At 48.4% G+C, this 17,524-nt stretch overlaps 1 protein-coding gene across 9 annotated transcripts in view; it reads right to left on the reverse strand.

The window, feature by feature from the left end:
* LOC144603665 (SLIT-ROBO Rho GTPase-activating protein 1-like) overlaps window positions 1–17,524 on the reverse strand; it is a 172,836-nt gene that overhangs the window by 32,433 nt on the left and 122,879 nt on the right. For 5 of the 9 annotated variants that reach the window (XM_078417255.1, XM_078417254.1, XM_078417248.1 and 2 more), the window contains exons 13-15: window positions 12,214–12,274; window positions 11,214–11,291; window positions 6,296–6,430 (exon numbers count right to left, since the gene is read on the reverse strand). In XM_078417255.1, the coding sequence (XP_078273381.1) occupies window positions 6,296–6,430; window positions 11,214–11,291; window positions 12,214–12,274 (274 nt within the window). Of the gene's footprint in view, window positions 1–6,295; window positions 6,431–11,213; window positions 11,292–12,213; window positions 12,275–16,776; window positions 16,811–17,524 lie in introns of all 9 variants that reach the window. The other 4 variants (XM_078417257.1, XM_078417252.1, XM_078417251.1 and 1 more) reach the window with 2 other exon arrangements.

The following is a 17,524-nucleotide window of genomic DNA, read 5'->3' on the forward strand; positions in this document are numbered from 1 at the left end:
CGGGGGGGGGGGGGAATGGAAGGGAAAAGGAAACGGACTGTGCTTTAAAGTCAACAAGCTTCACTGTACATTCTACACACAGCGGGCATCCCGCACGGCACTCAGCGGCCAATCTGTGGAATTCTTACTTGGAACCTCCTCAAGTTTTGCTGTGCTTGGAACAGAACATATTTGCAGAGGGGAATTAATGAAAGGTAAAAGCATTGGCAGGGCGGAGAGTCTGGGCGCTTGGCTGCCCCACCTGGAGCAACGGAGGAAACGGGACGCGACGGTAAATACGAGAGGGGGGAGAATTTCATGAGCTCGTTGAACCCATTGAACTCGGCAAAGTATTTAAGAAAACACTCTTGTACACGTCTCCTGCTGGGGAATGGAAGAATTGCAAGCCGTGACTGGGAGGTTGGATGGGAGCACAGCGCTCTGGTTGTACATGTGCGTGAGATCTTGTCTTTGTGTGATTAATTGGGGCATTCAAGGGAAACACAGCTGGCCTATACAATTTCTGCCTTTTATGAATAGCGGAGCAACTATTTATATAAGCCCACAACTGTTACTTGCAAGAGAGGTCTCTGGAAGCCACATAAAGCAGCAATTGTCACTTAAAGTGTTGGCAACGTCCCATCATTTTAAATGCAACAATTAGTGATGAATAGCAGGCTACGGGAAATATTTTGCAGTTGCTTCTTCGTCATTGGGTTAATTCCTAGAACTCGCTCCATGGTGGCGATGTGGGGACACGTTCACCTGAAAACCATAAGGTGCAGGAGCAGAATGAGGCCATTCGGCCCATTGAGCCATTCAATCATGGCTGGTCTATTTTCCCTTCTCAACCCCATTCTCCTGCCTTCTCTCCATAACCTTTGACACCCTTACTAATCAAGAACCTATCAATCTCCACTTAGGAAAGTACCCAATGACTTGACCTCCACAGACGTCTGTGGCAATGAATTCCATAGATTGACCACCCTCTGACCAAATAAATTCTTCCTTGTTTCCTTCCTAAAGGAACGTCCTTTTATTCTGAGGCTATGACCTCTGGTCCTAGACTCCCCCACTAGTGGAAACCTCCTCTCCACATCCACTCTATCCTGGCCTTTCGTTATTCGTCCTTCTAAACTCCAGCAAGTGCAGGGCCAGAGTCATCAACGCTCCTTTTAGTTTAGTTTAGTTTGGAGATACAGCGCAGAAACAGACTCTGCCACCCACTGAGTCCGCGCTGACCAGCGACCCACCCAGTACACTAGCACTATCCTACACACTCGGGACAATTTATCATTTACAGATGCCAATTAACCCACAAGCCTGTACCTCTTTGGAGTGTGGGAGAAAACCGGTGCACCTGGGGAAAAACCCATGCAGTAACAGGGAGAACGTGCAAACTCCATACAGACAGCATTCAAGGTCAGGATCGAACTCGGGTCTCCGGCGCTGTGAGGCAGCAACTCTACCGCTGCGCCACTGTGCCGCCCCTCTCACCCACTTATGGAAACATCTCCACATCTACCCTCTCGAGCCTCATTAGGATTTTATACATTTGCTCTTATATACTTGCTCTTACACTTGAATACAAAGCTAAACCCTATGGTTTCCCTGGGAAGATTTCCTCCGGGTGCTCTGGTTTCCTCCCACTTCCCAAAGATTTGCAAGCTTGTAGGTTCATTGGCCTGTGTAAATTGTAGGGAGTAAATAGGATAACATAGAACGAGTGTGAGCAGGTGACAATGGTGGGAGTGGACTCGGTGGGCCAAAGGGCTTGTTTCCATGCTGTGTCAATCAATTATATGATACGATAGAACTTTATTTATCCGAGGAAGGAAATTGATCTGCCCACAGTCAATTCAATTCAAGTGTGTAGTATAGAACTAGGGTATGGGTGGTTACCGGTCAGCATGGACTCGGTGGGCTGGATGGCTTGTTTCCACAGTGTATATTTCAACCAGTTCATCGAAACCTTCATCATCATCATCATCATCATATATCTACAGCCGGAAACAGGCCTTTTCGGCCCTCCAAGTCCGTGCCGCCCAGTGATCCCCGCACATTAACACTATCCTACACCCACTAGGGACAATTTTTACATTTACCCAGCCAATTAACCTACATACCTGTACGTCTTTGGAGTGTGGGAGGAAACCGAAGATCTCGGAGAAAACCCACGCAGGTCACGGGGAGAACGTACAAACTCCTTACAGTGCAGCACCCGTAGTCAGGATCGAACCTGAGTCTCCGGCGCTGCATTCGCTGTAAAGCAGCAACTCTACCGCTGCGCCACCGTGCCGCCTACTGAGAACAAAGCCAAGTGGGTCCCTCCACATAACCCAGACCCACCTCTGCAGAAAGAAGGTATCTGGTGAAGAAATTCCTCACAGTGCCGTTCTTTGCCATAAAGAAACTTTATGGTTACTAACTATTGATTTTTGACTTAAGTTGTCAAAACATTATGTGGAATTATGGAGAGAATAACCAAGCCAGGATTGCTCTCTTTTATACAAAGGAGATTTAACTGAAGCGTTTAAGGTCATAGAGTCATACAGTGTGGAAACAGGCCCATCAGCCCAACTTTCCCACACTGACCAACATGCCCTATCTACACTAGCTCCACAATAGACTATAGACAATAGACAATAGACAATAGGTGCAGAAGTAGGCCATTCAGCCCTTCGAGCCAGCACCGCCATTCAATGCGATCATGGCTGATCACTCTCAATCAGTACCCCGTTCCTGCCTTCTCCCCATACCCCCTCACTCCGCTATCCTTAAGAGCTCTATCCAGCTCCCTCTTGAAAGCATCCAACGAACTGGCCTCCACTGCCTTCTGAGGCAGAGAATTCCACACCTTCACCACCCTCTGACTGAAAAAGTTCTTCCTCATCTCCGTTCTAAATGGCCTACCCCTTATTCTTAAACTGTGGCCCCTTGTTCTGGACTCCCCCAACATTGGGAACATGTTATCTGCCTCTAATGTGTCCAATCCCCTAATTGTCTTATATGTTTCAATAAGATCCCCCCTCATCCTTCTAAATTCCAGTGTATACAAGCCCAATCGCTCCAGCCTTTCAACATACGACAGTCCCGCCATTCCGGGAATTAACCTAGTGAACCTACGCTGCACGCCCTCCATAGCAAGAATATCCTTCCTCAAATTTGGAGACCAAAACTGCACACAGTACTCCAGGTGCGGTCTCACCAGGGCCCGGTACAACTGTAGAAGGACCTCTTTGCTCCTATACTCAACTCCTCTTGTTACGAAGGCCAACATTCCATTGGCTTTCTTCACTGCCTGCTGTACCTGCATGCTTCCTTTCATTGACTGATGCACTAGGACACCCAGATCTCGTTGAACTCCCCCTCCTCCTAACTTGACACCATTCAGATAATAATCTGCCTTTCTATTCTTGCTTCCAAAGTGAATAACCTCACACTTATCTACATTAAACTGCATCTGCCATGTATCCGCCCACTCACACAACCTGTCCAAGTCACCCTGCAGCCTTATTGCATCTTCCTCACAATTCACACTTCCCCCCAACTTAGTATCATCTGCAAATTTGCTAATGGTGCTAATAGACAATAGGTGCAGGAGTAGGCCCTTCGAGCCAGCATCGCCATTCAATGTGATCATGGCTGATCATTCACAATCAGTTTCCCGTTCCTGACCTCTCCCCATACCCCCTGACTCCGCTATCATTAAGAGCTCTATCTAACTCTCTCTTGAAAGCATCCAGAGAATTGGCCTCCACTGCCTTCTGAGGCAGAGAATGCCACAGATTTACAACTCTCTGAGTGAAAAAGTTTTTCCTCATCTCCGTTCTAAATGGCCTACCCCTTATTCTTAAACTGTGGCCCCTGGTTCTGGACTCCCCCAACATTGGGAACGTGTTTCCTGCCTCTAGCGTCCTGAAACGTCTCGACCTGAAACGTCACCCATTCCTTCTCTCCAGAGATGCTGCCTGTCCCGCTGAGTTACTCCAGCATTTTGTGTCTGTCTAAGGATAAGCTCTTTGCGTATTAACCATGATCAGCAACCACTGTGGTAATTATCGTTGAGGTCATCAGGTTCAGGAGTGAAGGGGGAGATGGCAGTTTCACCTCAAGCGGCCACTTCAGGGATCATTTTGTTGTAAAACACAGAATTCACACAAATTGATTGTTTACTGCTTAGAAGGGAGGAAACACAGGAATTTCTTCAATTTTAAGTGAAAAGGCCATGTTAAGATCTGGCATGCTCATCAATTCTGTTTTTAAATGATGTGAGCTCCACCTGCCTGTGTTTGGTCCATATCCCTCTAAACCAATCCTATCCATGTACCTGTCCAAATGTCTCTTCAATGTTGTGATAGTACGCCTCCTCTGGCAGCTTGTTCCATACATCCACCACCCTTTGTGTGAAAACGTTATCCTGCAGGTTCCTATTGACTCTTTCCACCCCCTCACCTTAAACCTATGTCCTCTGGATCTCGATTGCCATACTCTGGGCATAAGACCTGCTCTATTCCTCTCACGATTCTATACACCTCTATAAGATCACCCCTCATCCTCCTGTGCTCCAAGGAATAAAGGCCTAGCTGCTCAACAGGCCTAAAGTCCTGGCAACATCCCCGTAAGTCTGCACTCTATCCAGCTTGACAACATCATTCCTTTAACATGGTGACCAAAGCAAAGTTGTATTGCAAAGCGGCAAATCCACTATGAAGAAGCTGGTGAAAACATAACAGCATGTAAAAGACACTTGGACAGGAGCATGGTCAGAAAGGTCTTGAGGGATATGGGCCAAATGCAAGCAAATAGGACCAGCACACATGAGGCATCTTGGTTAGTATGGACGAGTCGGGACAAATGGTAGACACAAAGTGCTGAGGTAACTCAGTGGGTCAGGAAACATCTTTGGAGAAAAAGGATGTGTGACGTTTTGGGTCCGGTCTTTCTTCAGCCTGAAAGAAGGGGGGGGGGGGTGAGGAGATGAAGGCCAGAAAAGACCAGGACTATTCAGGGCCAGCCGCAGATGACCTCAGGCAAGGCGGTGCTTGGTAGGTCCATTGTGGGATGGGGAAGGGGTGATCTCAAGAAAAACAACTGGTAAAACAACTAGGGTGGAGGAATGGGGCAAGGAGGGAGGGGGGCAGAGTATAAGATGAAATTAATTACAATTGGAGAATTCAATGTTCCTACCGCTGGGATGTAAGCTACCCAATGTTTCAGTGCTGCAGTACTCAATGACAAGAGAAGGCCCAAGTGTTTTACCAAAGTTCATCATAATATTAATCACAATTTAAAAATCTCCTCCTAACCTCCTCATCTTACTGAGAAGTAGATGCGAGCCCTTGTGTAACTAGTCTGCAACTCTTCCCCAACCATCAATGAGTGGAATCGTCTCTTTGCGTGCTGCGACTTTCCACAATCTATAAATAATGGTGACCACATTTCCAAAATAGAGCACTGCCTGTAAATTGATCCCTGGGCACGTCCTGAGGACATGACAAACTCTGCGGAAGGAAAGTTCCTTCAATTCTAAAATCTTTTTCCCCCCCTCTCTGCGTTTCATGAGATCCATGCGATGTACTGTGGTCGGCACGGTGGCGCAGGGAGAGTTGCTGCCTCACGGCGCCAGAGACCCGGGTTCAATCCGGATTACGGGTGCTGTCTGTATGGAGTTTGCACGTTCTCCTTGACCACGTGGGTTTTCTCCGGGAGCTCCGGTTCGCTCACGCACTCCAAACACGTGCAGATTTGAAGGTTATCTGGCTTCGGAAAAAAATGTTAATTGTCCCTGGTGTGTGGGATAGTGCTAGGGTACAGGGCGATCGCTGGTTGGCGTGGGCTCGGTGGGCTGAAGGGCCTGTTTCCGCGCTGTATCTTTAAAGTCTAAAGTTTAATGTCACTAACTTTGTCACAGAAAGACCGGTGTGGAAAGCAATGAACAAACTTCTCATTCTCTTTGAGAAAAAAACTCAGGATATTTCATAAGGCCACAAGTGAGAGGAGCAGGAATAGGCCATTCGGCCCATCAGGTCTACTACGCCATTCAATCATGGCTGATCTATCTTTCCCTCGTCACCCCATTCTCCTGCCTTCTCCCCATAACCTCTGTCACATGTGCTAATCAAGAATCAATCTCCGCCTTAAATATATCTACAGACTTGGCCTCCACAGCCTTCTGTGGCAAAGAATTTCACAAGATTCACCACCCTTAGATATTTATTATAGATATTTAAGCAAGACTTATGAAGTAGAGAAAAAATATCTGAGGCAGTTCTTTGATGGCGAAGGAGATTAAAGATGCTACACAGATACTTACGGACACAAGGAAGGAGTTCATTGAATCGTTCCTTAGGAAAGAGTGGGTTCTCCAGTCCTCTGAAATACAGCTTCAGAACTCCTGCTACTGAGTTGATATCGTGGTTTTCCTGCCCGTCTGCCAGAGGGTCCTCACCTATCGCAAAACAAACAGAAATCTCAGCACAGTGCACCTGGATACAATCCAAACCGTGGTTGCAAGTTGTTGAACGTTGAAGGGAATTGTTTTCATCCACTACAATTACTCTGCTGGAGTAATTCAGGACCATTCAGTGCCCAGCTGGTCATGGGGAGAAGGCAGGGGAATGGGGTTGAGAGGGAAAGATAGATCATCCGTGATTGAATGGCGGCGTAGGCTCCATGGGCCGAATGGCCTAATTCTGCTCCTACGACTTATGATACTTATGGTAGAGCTGCTGCCTCACAGCGCCAGAGACCTGATTTGCTCCTGACCTCGGGTGCTGTCTGTGTGGAGTTTGCACGTTCTCCCTGTGACCGCGTGGGTTTTCTCCGGGTGCTCCGGTTTCCTCCCACATCCCAAAGACGTGCAGGTTAATTGGTTTTTATAAATTGTCCCTGGTGTGTAGGATAGAAATAGTATGTAAGAGATCGTCGGCGGGCTGAATGGCCTTTTCCCACGCTGTATCTCTAAACTAAACTAAAATCCCTTGCTCGGTTATAGCGGACAATCGGCAATAACGGTCACCGTTTCCCGCCACGTTACTCCAGCGGACCAGGCAGCGTCTATGGAGGATCCTTCATGTCTCCTGACCTGCAGAGTTACTCCAGCACCTTGTGTCTTTTTTTCCCCCCCCCACCTATCACTTGCCAGCCTTTGTCCCACTCCCACCTCTTTTCCAGTTTTCTCCCCCCACCCCCACTATAATCAGCCTGAAGAAAGACCCCGATGCAAAACCGTTCCATCCACAGATACTGCCCGATCCAGTTACTCCAGCACTTTGGGTCTTTTTTTCCCCCCACCTATCACTTGCCAGGCTTTGTACTGCTCCCACCTTTTTTTCCCAACTTTCTCCCCCCCCCCCCCCCCCACCCCCCCACGACAGTTTGAAGAAACGCCCTGACCCGAAACTTCGCCTTTCAATGCCACCCACAGGTGCTGCCTAACCCGCTGAGTTACCCCAGCACTTTGTGTTTAATGCATTTTGTTAGATTTAGCAAGTAGCAGGTGGGAATCGGAAGAGCAGGACTGTGGATTTAGGTTAAAATGGCCAAGCCTTTCTCTTGGTTAAAAAGGTATTTGTACTGAGCCAGTGTGCAAAGACTGGGGCCCAGCCCAGCCCAGCCCCGCCACCCAGAAGGAGCGATGCTTCACTGACAGCGACTAGCATTTCCCCAGCAAGTGACAGGAAAATGTGCGGCCTCGCGATCTCCAGCAGCTTGCTGTCTTTGCCCGGCAATCAGAATGAGAAAAGGACCTTGAAAATTCAAGTTGGGGAGCTACGAGTCTTATTAATCAAACCGGCAGCAGCCACAGCTGCAAAGGGCCAGCGCAAAAAGCAATTATCTTTCAAAAAGCATCTTATGCCAGGGAGATTTATTGTCGGCACCTCACGTGCTTCCACAGCCGAGGGTCAGAGGAAGGGCCCAGTCCGTCACACAGACTGGACTCCTTGATTGTGAGGAAGGGTCTCGACCCAAAACGTCACCAATCCCTTCTCTCCAGAGATGCTGCCTGGCCTGCTGAGATACTCCAGCATTTTGTGTCTGTCTTCGGTGTAAACCAGCATCTGCAGTTCCTTTCCCACCACTGTCTATATCCGCACTTCACACTCCCTCGGGAAAGCAGCCAAGATAATCAAAGCCCTGGTGCGCTACAAGCCCTTTCTCGCCTCAGTCATTCCTTGTTCTCCCCACTCCCGTTGGGCAGAAGGTACAATCATTGAGTGATACAGCACAGAAATAAGCCTTTCGGCCCACCTAGCCTGTGCCAACCAAGATGTCCCATTTACACCAGCCCCGCCTGCTTGCGTTTGGTCTAAACCTTTCCTATCCATGTACCTGTCTAAACGTCTATTAAATGTTGTTATAATCCCTGCCTCAACTACCTCCTCTGGCAGCTCGTTCCATACACCCACCACCCTTTATGTAAAAAAGTTGTCCCTCAGATTGGTATTGAATCTTGCCCCTCTCAACTTAAACCTATGTCCTCTGGTTCTTGATTCCCCTGCACTAGGTAATCTATTCCCCTCGTGATTCTGTACACTCTATAAGATCACCCCTCCTCCTCCTGCCCTCCAAGCAGTTAAGAACCTAGCCCGCTCCCGATCGCTCAGAGCCTCCAGCTTTGCAGAAGCTTGAAAGCGAGCACCACCAGACTCAGGACCATGTCAGGCAAACACAGAAGGATCAGCACAGCAACTGGCCCCTTCTGCCAACTCCTCCACGCCAACCGTGATGCTGATCGACACTAATCAACCCGCATCCCTCTACGCCCTTCCTATCCAAGTACCTGTCCAAATGCCTTTTAAACATTGTGCACAAAATCATGAGGGGAGAAGATCAGGTAGATGCAGAGAATCTCTTGCCCAGAGTAGGGGAATGGAGGACCAGAGGACATGGGTTTAAGGTGAGGAGGGGGGAAATTAACAGGAACCCAAGGGATAACTTTTCTTACAAAGGGTGGTGAGTGTGTGGAAGGAGAAAATAGTTGAAGCAGGTACTATCACAACATTTAAGTAGCATTCATAGACTGGTGCATGGATAGGACAGGTTTAAAGGGGCAAACACAAACAGATGGGATACGTTGATCGGTGTGGGCAAGTTGGGCCGAAGGGCCTGGCTCCACGCTGTATGACTCTATGATTCTATTGTCTCCACTACTTCCTCTAACAGCTCATGATAGATTTTCATCGCCCTTAATCCGAAAAAAACATGCCTTTCAGATCTCCTTTAAATTTCTCCCCTCTCACCCTAAACTTGTGCCCTCTAATTTCACACTCACCTGGCACCAGGAAAAAGACTCTCCTCAGGAACTGCCTCTACACTTCTTCCCCTCGGTTATGAGATGTCTGAACAGTCCTTCCATAAGCTGTGGTTCTGCCCGATTCACCTCCACCCACCCCATTGCGGACATTGGACTTTGTGTCGGGAACTGGTGCGCGACAATGCAAATTTAGTTTAGCTTAGTATAGTTTATTATTATTGTCACGTGCACCGAGGTACAGTGACAAGCCTTTTTGTTGCGAGCTATCCAGTCAGCGAAAAGGCTATACAAGATTACAATCAAATATTATCTGAATGGTGGCCGATTAGGAGAAGGGGAGATGCAACGAGACCTGGGTGTCGTGGTACACCAGTCATTGAAAGTAGGCATGCAGGTGCAGCAGGCAGTGAAGAAAGCGAATGGTATGTTGGCATTCATAGCGAGGGGATTTGAGTATAGGAGCAGGGAGGTTCTGCTGCAGTTGTACAGGGCATTGGTGAGACCACACCTGGAGTACTGCGTACAGTTTTGGTCTCCTAATCTGAGGAAAGAGATTCTTGCCATAGAGGGAGTACAGAGAAGGTTCACCAGATTGATTCCTGGGATGGCAGGACTTTCATATGAAGAAAGACTGGATAGACTCGGCTTGTACTCGCTGGAATTTAGAAGATTGAGGGGGGATCTTATAGAAGCTTGGGGAAGTCCAGAACAAGGGGTCACAGTTTAAGGATAAGGGGGAAGTCTTTTAGGACCGAGATGAGAAAGTTTTTTTTCACACAGAGAGTGGTGAATCTGTGGAATTCTCTGCCACAGAAGGTAGTTGAGGCCAGTTCATTGGCTATATTTAAGAGGGAGTTAGATGTGGCCCTTGTGGCTAAAGGGATCAGGGGGTATGGAGAGAAGGCAGGTACGGGATACTGAGTTGGATGATCAGCCATGATCATATTGAATGGCGGTGCAGGCTCGAAGGGCCGAATGGCCTACTCCTGCACCTATTTTCTATGTTTCTATGTTTCTAAGCCGTCCACAGTGTACAGATAGAGGATAAAGGGTACAACGTTTAGTGCAAGATAAAGTCCGATTAAAAATGCAGGATTAACTGTATTCTGCACTCTGAATCTTTCCCCTTTGCTCTACCTATTGTACTTGAAATTGCTTTGATTGTATTTATATAGTATTATCTGACGAGTAATCTGACCCATAGGAATATGGGCGGCCTGGTGGCACAGCTGTAGAGTTGCTGCCTTATCGCGTTAGAGACCCTGGTTCGATCCTGACTAGAGGTGCTGTCTGTATGGAATTTGTACAGGGGTCAGGAGAGAACGGGGTGTGTTCTCCCCTTGACCGCATGTGTTTTCTCAAAGTGCTCCGGTTTCCTCCCACACTCCAAAGACGTACAGATTTGTAAGATAATTAGCTTGGGTAGAGATTGGAGATTGTCCCTCGTGTGTAGGGTAGTGTTAGTGTGTGGGGATCGCTGCTCAGCGTGGACCCGGTGGGCCAAAGGCCTATTTCCGCCCTGCATCTCTAAACTAAACAGATTTAATTGGATAGCATTGGGTGGCTTAATTTTTCACCTTACACGACAATAATAATGTGCCCACCCTGTTTAGTATATTTAGTTTAGTTTATACAGTGTGGAAACAGGCCATTCGACCCATCTAGTCCGCTCTGACCAGCGATCACCCTCACACCGGTTCCATCCTACACACCCGGAACAATCTACAGCAGCCCAGTAACCTACAAACCTGTACGTCTTTGGAGTGTGGGAGGGAACCGGAGCACCTGGAGAAGACCCACGTGGTCACAGGGAGAAATTACAAACTCTGTACGGACAGCACCCGTAGTCAGGATTGAACCTGGGTTTCTGGTGCTGTAAGGCAGCAACTCTACCGCTGTGCCACCACCCTGTTAAATGGGAAATGGCCGTCGGGCTGAGGCGAGGATGGGTTATAATCCGACCATAATCACTCACCTCGCTCAAATGAGTTTTTGATATCGTTGACTTCAGCCTGCGAGCCCGGCACTCGGAAGATCCCCTGGTGTTGAAGTCCTAACGGGACAAGAACCAGAGAGGTTAAAAACGCCTACCACCAGACTCAGGAACAGCTTCCTCTCCTCCCCTGGTTGTGGCCAGAGGCAACAGCAACATGTCGGCAAAACAAAACCCACGGGTCTCAGTGAAATCATAAAATCTCCAAGCAGAGGGCTGGCAAGGTGGCACAGCGGTAGAGTTGCTGCCCCACAGGATCCAACCCGGATCTAATACAGGATCCAGGATGGAGCCTGACTATGGTTTGATCCACAGCCAGGATCGATCCTGGGTCAACCCCAGAGACCCGGGTTGGATCCTGACTGTGGGTGCTGTCAGTATGGCGTTTGCACGTTCTCCCCGTGTCCGCGTGGGTTTTCTCCGGGTGCTCCGGTTACCTCATACACTCCAAAGACGTGCAGGTTTGTAGGTTATTTGGCTTCTGTAAATTGTCCCTCGTGTGTAGGATAGAACTAGCGTACGGGTGATCGCTGGTCAGCACGGACTTGGTGGGCCGAAGGGCCTGTATCTCTAAACTAAGGGATGGCACTCACTCCTTCAAGATTTCTTCACCATTTAGTTTGAGATACAGCATGGAAACAGGCCCTTCGGCCCACTGAGCCCGCACCGACCATCGATCACCCATTTATTCCTTCTATCCTACACGCCAGGGACACTTTACAAAAGTCAATTAACCTACAAACCTGGGAGGAAACCGGAGCACCCAGAGAAAACCCACGCGGTCACAGGCAGAACGTGCAAACTCCGTGCAGACAGCATCTGTAGTCAGGATTGAACCTGGGTACCTGGCAATGTAAGGCAGCAGCTCTACTGCTACGCCACCGCGGCAGGTCATCAAAAGATGAAACGATCACCCCACATCCAACCAGTCGGGATCTTCTCCAATTTAAATCTCACGCCTTAGCAAGAGACAGCAACGTACCGTACAGGTTGATAAATCGGACGCAACTTTCCACAATGACGGGAATGGCTTGCCCAGAGTCCTAAAAGGAAAGATTTTGGAGTCCGTCATTCTTAACAGAGTTTACATCTGGTCAGAGTATTATTCAAGAGCGTTGGCTTCTGATATATCACAAACGTTTTGGCAGATCAGACTGATCTCTGGTTTCTCAGCTGGAGCAGACTTTGAACACGGCACCTCTACGCTGCAAGATGACTCTGCTTTCCATCTAATATTGGTCAAAGTGCCTCATTGTTAATTTGGTCAGGAAAGCATCGATTCTATGCTGCATTGCCTGGATGACCAGTAGATGGACTGAGGGCAGACACGACACGCTGGAGTAACTCAGCGGGACAGGGAGCCTCTCTGGAGAGGAGGAATGGGTGACGTTTCAGGTCGAGACCCTTCTTCAGACAGAAGGAGGCACCTCGGTAGTAGTACCCGCAATGCATAGCGGGCCACTCCCGGTTCGGAGAGGAGGGGACAACGCTGGTACAAGGGATTGCGTTGTCCTGGAGCCAGAACGTCCCGGACTGATGAGCTGGGAGCCGAAGGGATCGGCCTCCAGCAGCCCAGCACTCCGTTTGGGGAACAGCATTCCGAGTTTGGATGGGGGGAAGGAGACGGATAATAAATTTTAGCTTGTGGAAGCCAGACTAACGAATGGCGAGAGTGAGAAGGACTAAAACCAAAGCCAGACCTCAGCAGTTGCTATGGCAACGTGATGTTCTTTGCACTTTGCGTGATAGGCTTCCTAAGAGGTGCTTTTAGAGTGATTGTGTTCAGGCCAAGCATGAGATACCAGACAACTTGAAAAATCTGCCTTTAAAATCGTCCATGTATTTGGTTAGAAGGCTTTGGTTAATGAAAGCAGAATCGCAAGGAGGAAAATTAAGCTTAGCTACAGGTGGAATGTTTGCAAAAGCCCAGCGGTCGGCACGGCATCCAAATCCTCCTGGTGCCCTTTGGCATCGAACGGCGGTGCCCGTGACGAAGGGGCAAAGTTCATAAGTTCTAGGTGCAGAATTAGGCCATTTGGCCCATCGGGTCTAGTCCACCATTCAATCATGGCTGATCTATCTTTCCCTCTCAACCTCATTTGCCTGCCTCGGGAGTTACTGCATCCTCGGGGACTGCAGACCCAGGGAGCACATGCTGGATAAAGGGGGCGACCATTCAGGATGGCAACAAGGCCTTAATGAATCCTGGGAACTACGAACGGCAAGAGTATCAATTGGAAGATTTTCAGACGTATTGATCTTAAAAGTACGAGATCATGAGAGGAATAGATCGGGTAAATGCACAGTCTTTTATCCAGAGTATGGGGAATGGAAAACCAGAGGATGTATGTTTAAGGTGAGGGGGGAAAGATTTAATGGGAACCTGAGGGGCAACTTTTTTTACAAAAGGGTAGTAGGTGCGTGGAACACGCTGCCGGAGGAGGTGGTTCTCTGTCACAGGTAACGTGGTTACAGGGAGAACGTGCAAATACCGTACAGGTAGCATCCAGAGTCAGGATCGAACCCAGGTCTCTGGCGCTGTAAGGCAGCAACTCTACACTGCGCCACTGTGCCACCTGCTAATGTCGCCCGCAGAACCTCTGCCTCATGACTCACACGGCCCAGTCCCGACCACCAGCAACAGACAGACAGACGCCAAGTAGTTAACATTGGCAGCACAGTAGAGCTGTCGCCTTGCAGTGCCAGAGACACCGGTTTGATCCTGACGTCAGGTGCTGCAGGTGTGCAGAGTTTGCACGTTCTCCCGGTGACCGTGTGGGTTTTCTCCCACGTCCCAAAGACGTACAGATTGGCAGAGTAGATGGCCATTGTCAATTGCACCTTTAGACTGTTTAGAGATACAGGGTGGAAACAGGCCCTTCGGCCCACCGAGTTTGCGCTGACCAGCGATCACCCTGTACACCAACACTATCCTGCACACTTGGGATATATATTTTTTTACAATTTTACCGAAGCCAGTGAACCTACAAACCTGTACGTCTTTGCAGTGTGAGATGAAACTGAAACAACCTCACGGTTACAGGGAGAACATACAAACTCGGACAGACAGCACCCGTTGCCAGGATTGAACCCTGGTCGGTCTATTGCGCTGTAAGGCTGCAACTACACCGCTGCGTCACCCTAGTGTGTACCCTAGTGTGTACCCTAGTGTGTACCCTAGTGTGTACCCTAGTGTGTACCCTAGTGTGTACCCTAGTGTGTACATGAGTGGTAGGATCTGGGATAAATTGGTGGAAAAGTCGGGAGAACAAAAGACGATTGGTATAAACTGGGCAGCACGGACCAGTGGGCCGAAGGGTCTTTTTCTGGGCTGTACGACTTTATGACTAAACTAGCAACCCCTTATTCTCAAACAATGGCCCCTAAATTCCAGTCTGCACACCACAGGAAACATCCTCTTTATAGGAAGGGATTTTCCAAAATATCGCAAACCAAGAAGTCAAATCTTCTCACGAGTTTGTTGATAAGATCAGAACTCGTTTCTCGAGTCTCCAGGAAGTATTTGCCTGACCTACCCACTCGCCTTTTGTAAGACAAGCTTCACTGTCCAGGAACCTAACACGAGCAGATAGAGAGATAAAGAAGAGCCATCGGCTGAGGCGTTGCGTACACGAGTCAAGAAGTCATGTTGCAGCTTTATCAAACTTTGGTAAGGCCGCATTCGGACTAATGTGTGGAATTTTGGTCCTCCCGTTACTGGAAAGATGTGGAGGCTTTGCAGAGGATGCAGAAGAGGTTTACCAGAATGGTGCCTGGATTAGACAATAGACAATAGACAATAGGTGCAGGAGTAGGCCATTCGGCCCTTTGAGCCAGCACCGCCATTCAATGTGATCATGGCTGATCATTCTCAATCAGTACCCCGTTCCTGCTTTCTCCCCATACCCCCTGACTCCGCTATCCTTAAGAGCTCTATCTAGCTCTCTCTTGAATGTATTCAGAGAATTGGCCTCCACTGCCCGCTGAGGCAGAGAATTCCACAGATTCACAACTCTCTGACTAAAAAAGTTTTTCCTCATCTCTGTTCTAAATGGCCTACCCCTTATTCTTAAACTGTGGCCCCTGGTTCTGGACTCCCCCAACATTGGGAACATGTTTCCTGCCTCTAACGTGTCCAACCCCTTAATAATCTTATACGTTTCGATAAGATCCCCTCTCATCCTTCTAAATTCCAGTGTATACAAGCCTAGTCGCTCCAGATTACAGGGTATTAGCTACAGGGAGAGGTTGGGCAAACATTGATCATTTTCTCTGGAGCGTTAGAGGCTGAGGCGAGACCTGATAGGTGCATGTAAAATTATGAGAGGCATAGAAATGATAGACAGTCAGAACCTTTTTCCCTCAGGGTGGAAATATCAACGGCTACAGGGCTCAGCTTTAAGATCAGAGGGGGAAAGTATAAAGGAGACGTGAGGGGCTGTTTTACAGAGAGAGTGGTGCGTGCCTGGGGTGGTGGTGGGAGCAGATACGATAGTGGTGTTTAAGAGACTTTTAGATCGGCACATGGATATGCAGGGATTGGAGGGATATAGACCACATTCAGGCAGAGCTGGTAAGCATCATATTCAACATAGACATCGTAGGTCGACGATTCTATTCCTGTGCTGTAGTGTTTTACGTTCTAACAAGCAACATCAGTGACATTGGCATTAACAAGATCCTTGACTTACTCAATAGCCAAGTTCAGAGATCGGTTCCTTATTGAGGCCAGGTATCAGACAAATCCCTCCACAATCCAAAATGGATTTTGATGCAAAAGGTTTAAAGTACGACACAAATTTTATTTTAAGAGAAAGTAACGTCACACATTCGCAACACCGAACCATGGCAGTGTGAGAGGTTGCAGTCCCTGTTTGAGTATCTGAAGGGGCTGCTCCTCAAGACTTGTCTGCATTTCAACTCCACCCAGTACGGAGGAGGGGGGGGGGGGGAGGGGGGGCGGACGGACGTGTCAGTTTGCTCCTGGGCCAGGCCAAGATGGCCATTCACCAGCCCAGGCAGCAGTCAGTCGAGGGTTCTGCCCGAGTCGACCACCTACCCCTCTTCCGGGCCTACGTCCGTGCCCACGTGTGTCTGGAGAGGGAACGCGCGTGCGGTGTCCACGGAGACTCTGGAGGCGTTCCGTGAACGCCGGTCACCCCGGGAAAGGGGGTCAAGTGCGTCCTGGATATGGATGACAACTTTGCAAATTTGTTGATTGATTGATGTTTGCAAACTAATATGGAGTTCTGATCTTTCCAGTACTTTGTACCTGTGAGTATGAAATAATTGCTACTTCATCGTCACATGTGACATGCCACAGTGAAATTCTTTGTTTTGCATTCCACACACAAGGTATGCAAAGGGTCGCCACGTATAGGGCATCGACAAAGTTACAGATGAAACCTCCTTGTTAAGGAACACAAAACACTGGGCCATTGCAAACATTCCCAGACACGATTAGTTTGTTTATTTTGTTGTTACCCAGGCAGATATACAATAATGGTGTGGCACAATACCAAACTGTATCACACCAGCACTATACCTGGTTTCTTGTGTGAGAATTTCTTCGTCCTCTGCTAGATGCAATGTTAAGAGTGCAGGACGAAAAGAAAACAGTGAGAGATAGCAGCAAATATAGTGAGGACACAAAGATACAGGTTCCCAACATGGGTTTGAATATAATGGAGCTCCTTCTGAGCATTGTTTGTTTTCAATAATTAATCTCCCATTGCCCCCATAGCTTATAGGATACCATTATATTCAGGTCAGGGGGAGAGGAGGCATCTAGCAATAGACAGATTTGAATACCATGGGCTTCCACAAGATCAAGAATGACGATGCTTAGCTAACACGTGAATTTCGAAATGGACACACAAGGAACTGCAGATGCTGGACGCCGGATTTTTGCGTAGAACATAAAGTGCTGGAGTAACTCAGCGGGTCAGGCAGCATCTCCGGAGGACGTGGATAGGTGATGTCTCGGGTCAGGACCCTTTCTTCATCCAATTTTGAGTGAGGTTGGCCTCTCCGTTCACTGGATGTTCAATAGAAATAACGAAACAAGAGGACATTTCGAAAGCAAGGGCCAAATTCACCACTGATGTTTCAGCTTCTAAGATCAGGGGAGTGGGGGGGGGGGGGGAAATAACAGCATCTCAGTTTCCATCTCATTTTAAATGCACTTAGAAGGTGTGTTTGAGGTTTGAAAAAGCACGCCACTCTTGACTTGAGGAAGCATGTTATAAAGAGAGGTGTAGAGACAGGGCCTCAGAAAGGCTTGAACATAGTGG

Source organism: Rhinoraja longicauda, chromosome 20 (assembly GCF_053455715.1).
Source record: "Rhinoraja longicauda isolate Sanriku21f chromosome 20, sRhiLon1.1, whole genome shotgun sequence".
NCBI classification, from domain to species: Eukaryota; Metazoa; Chordata; class Chondrichthyes; order Rajiformes; family Arhynchobatidae; genus Rhinoraja; species Rhinoraja longicauda.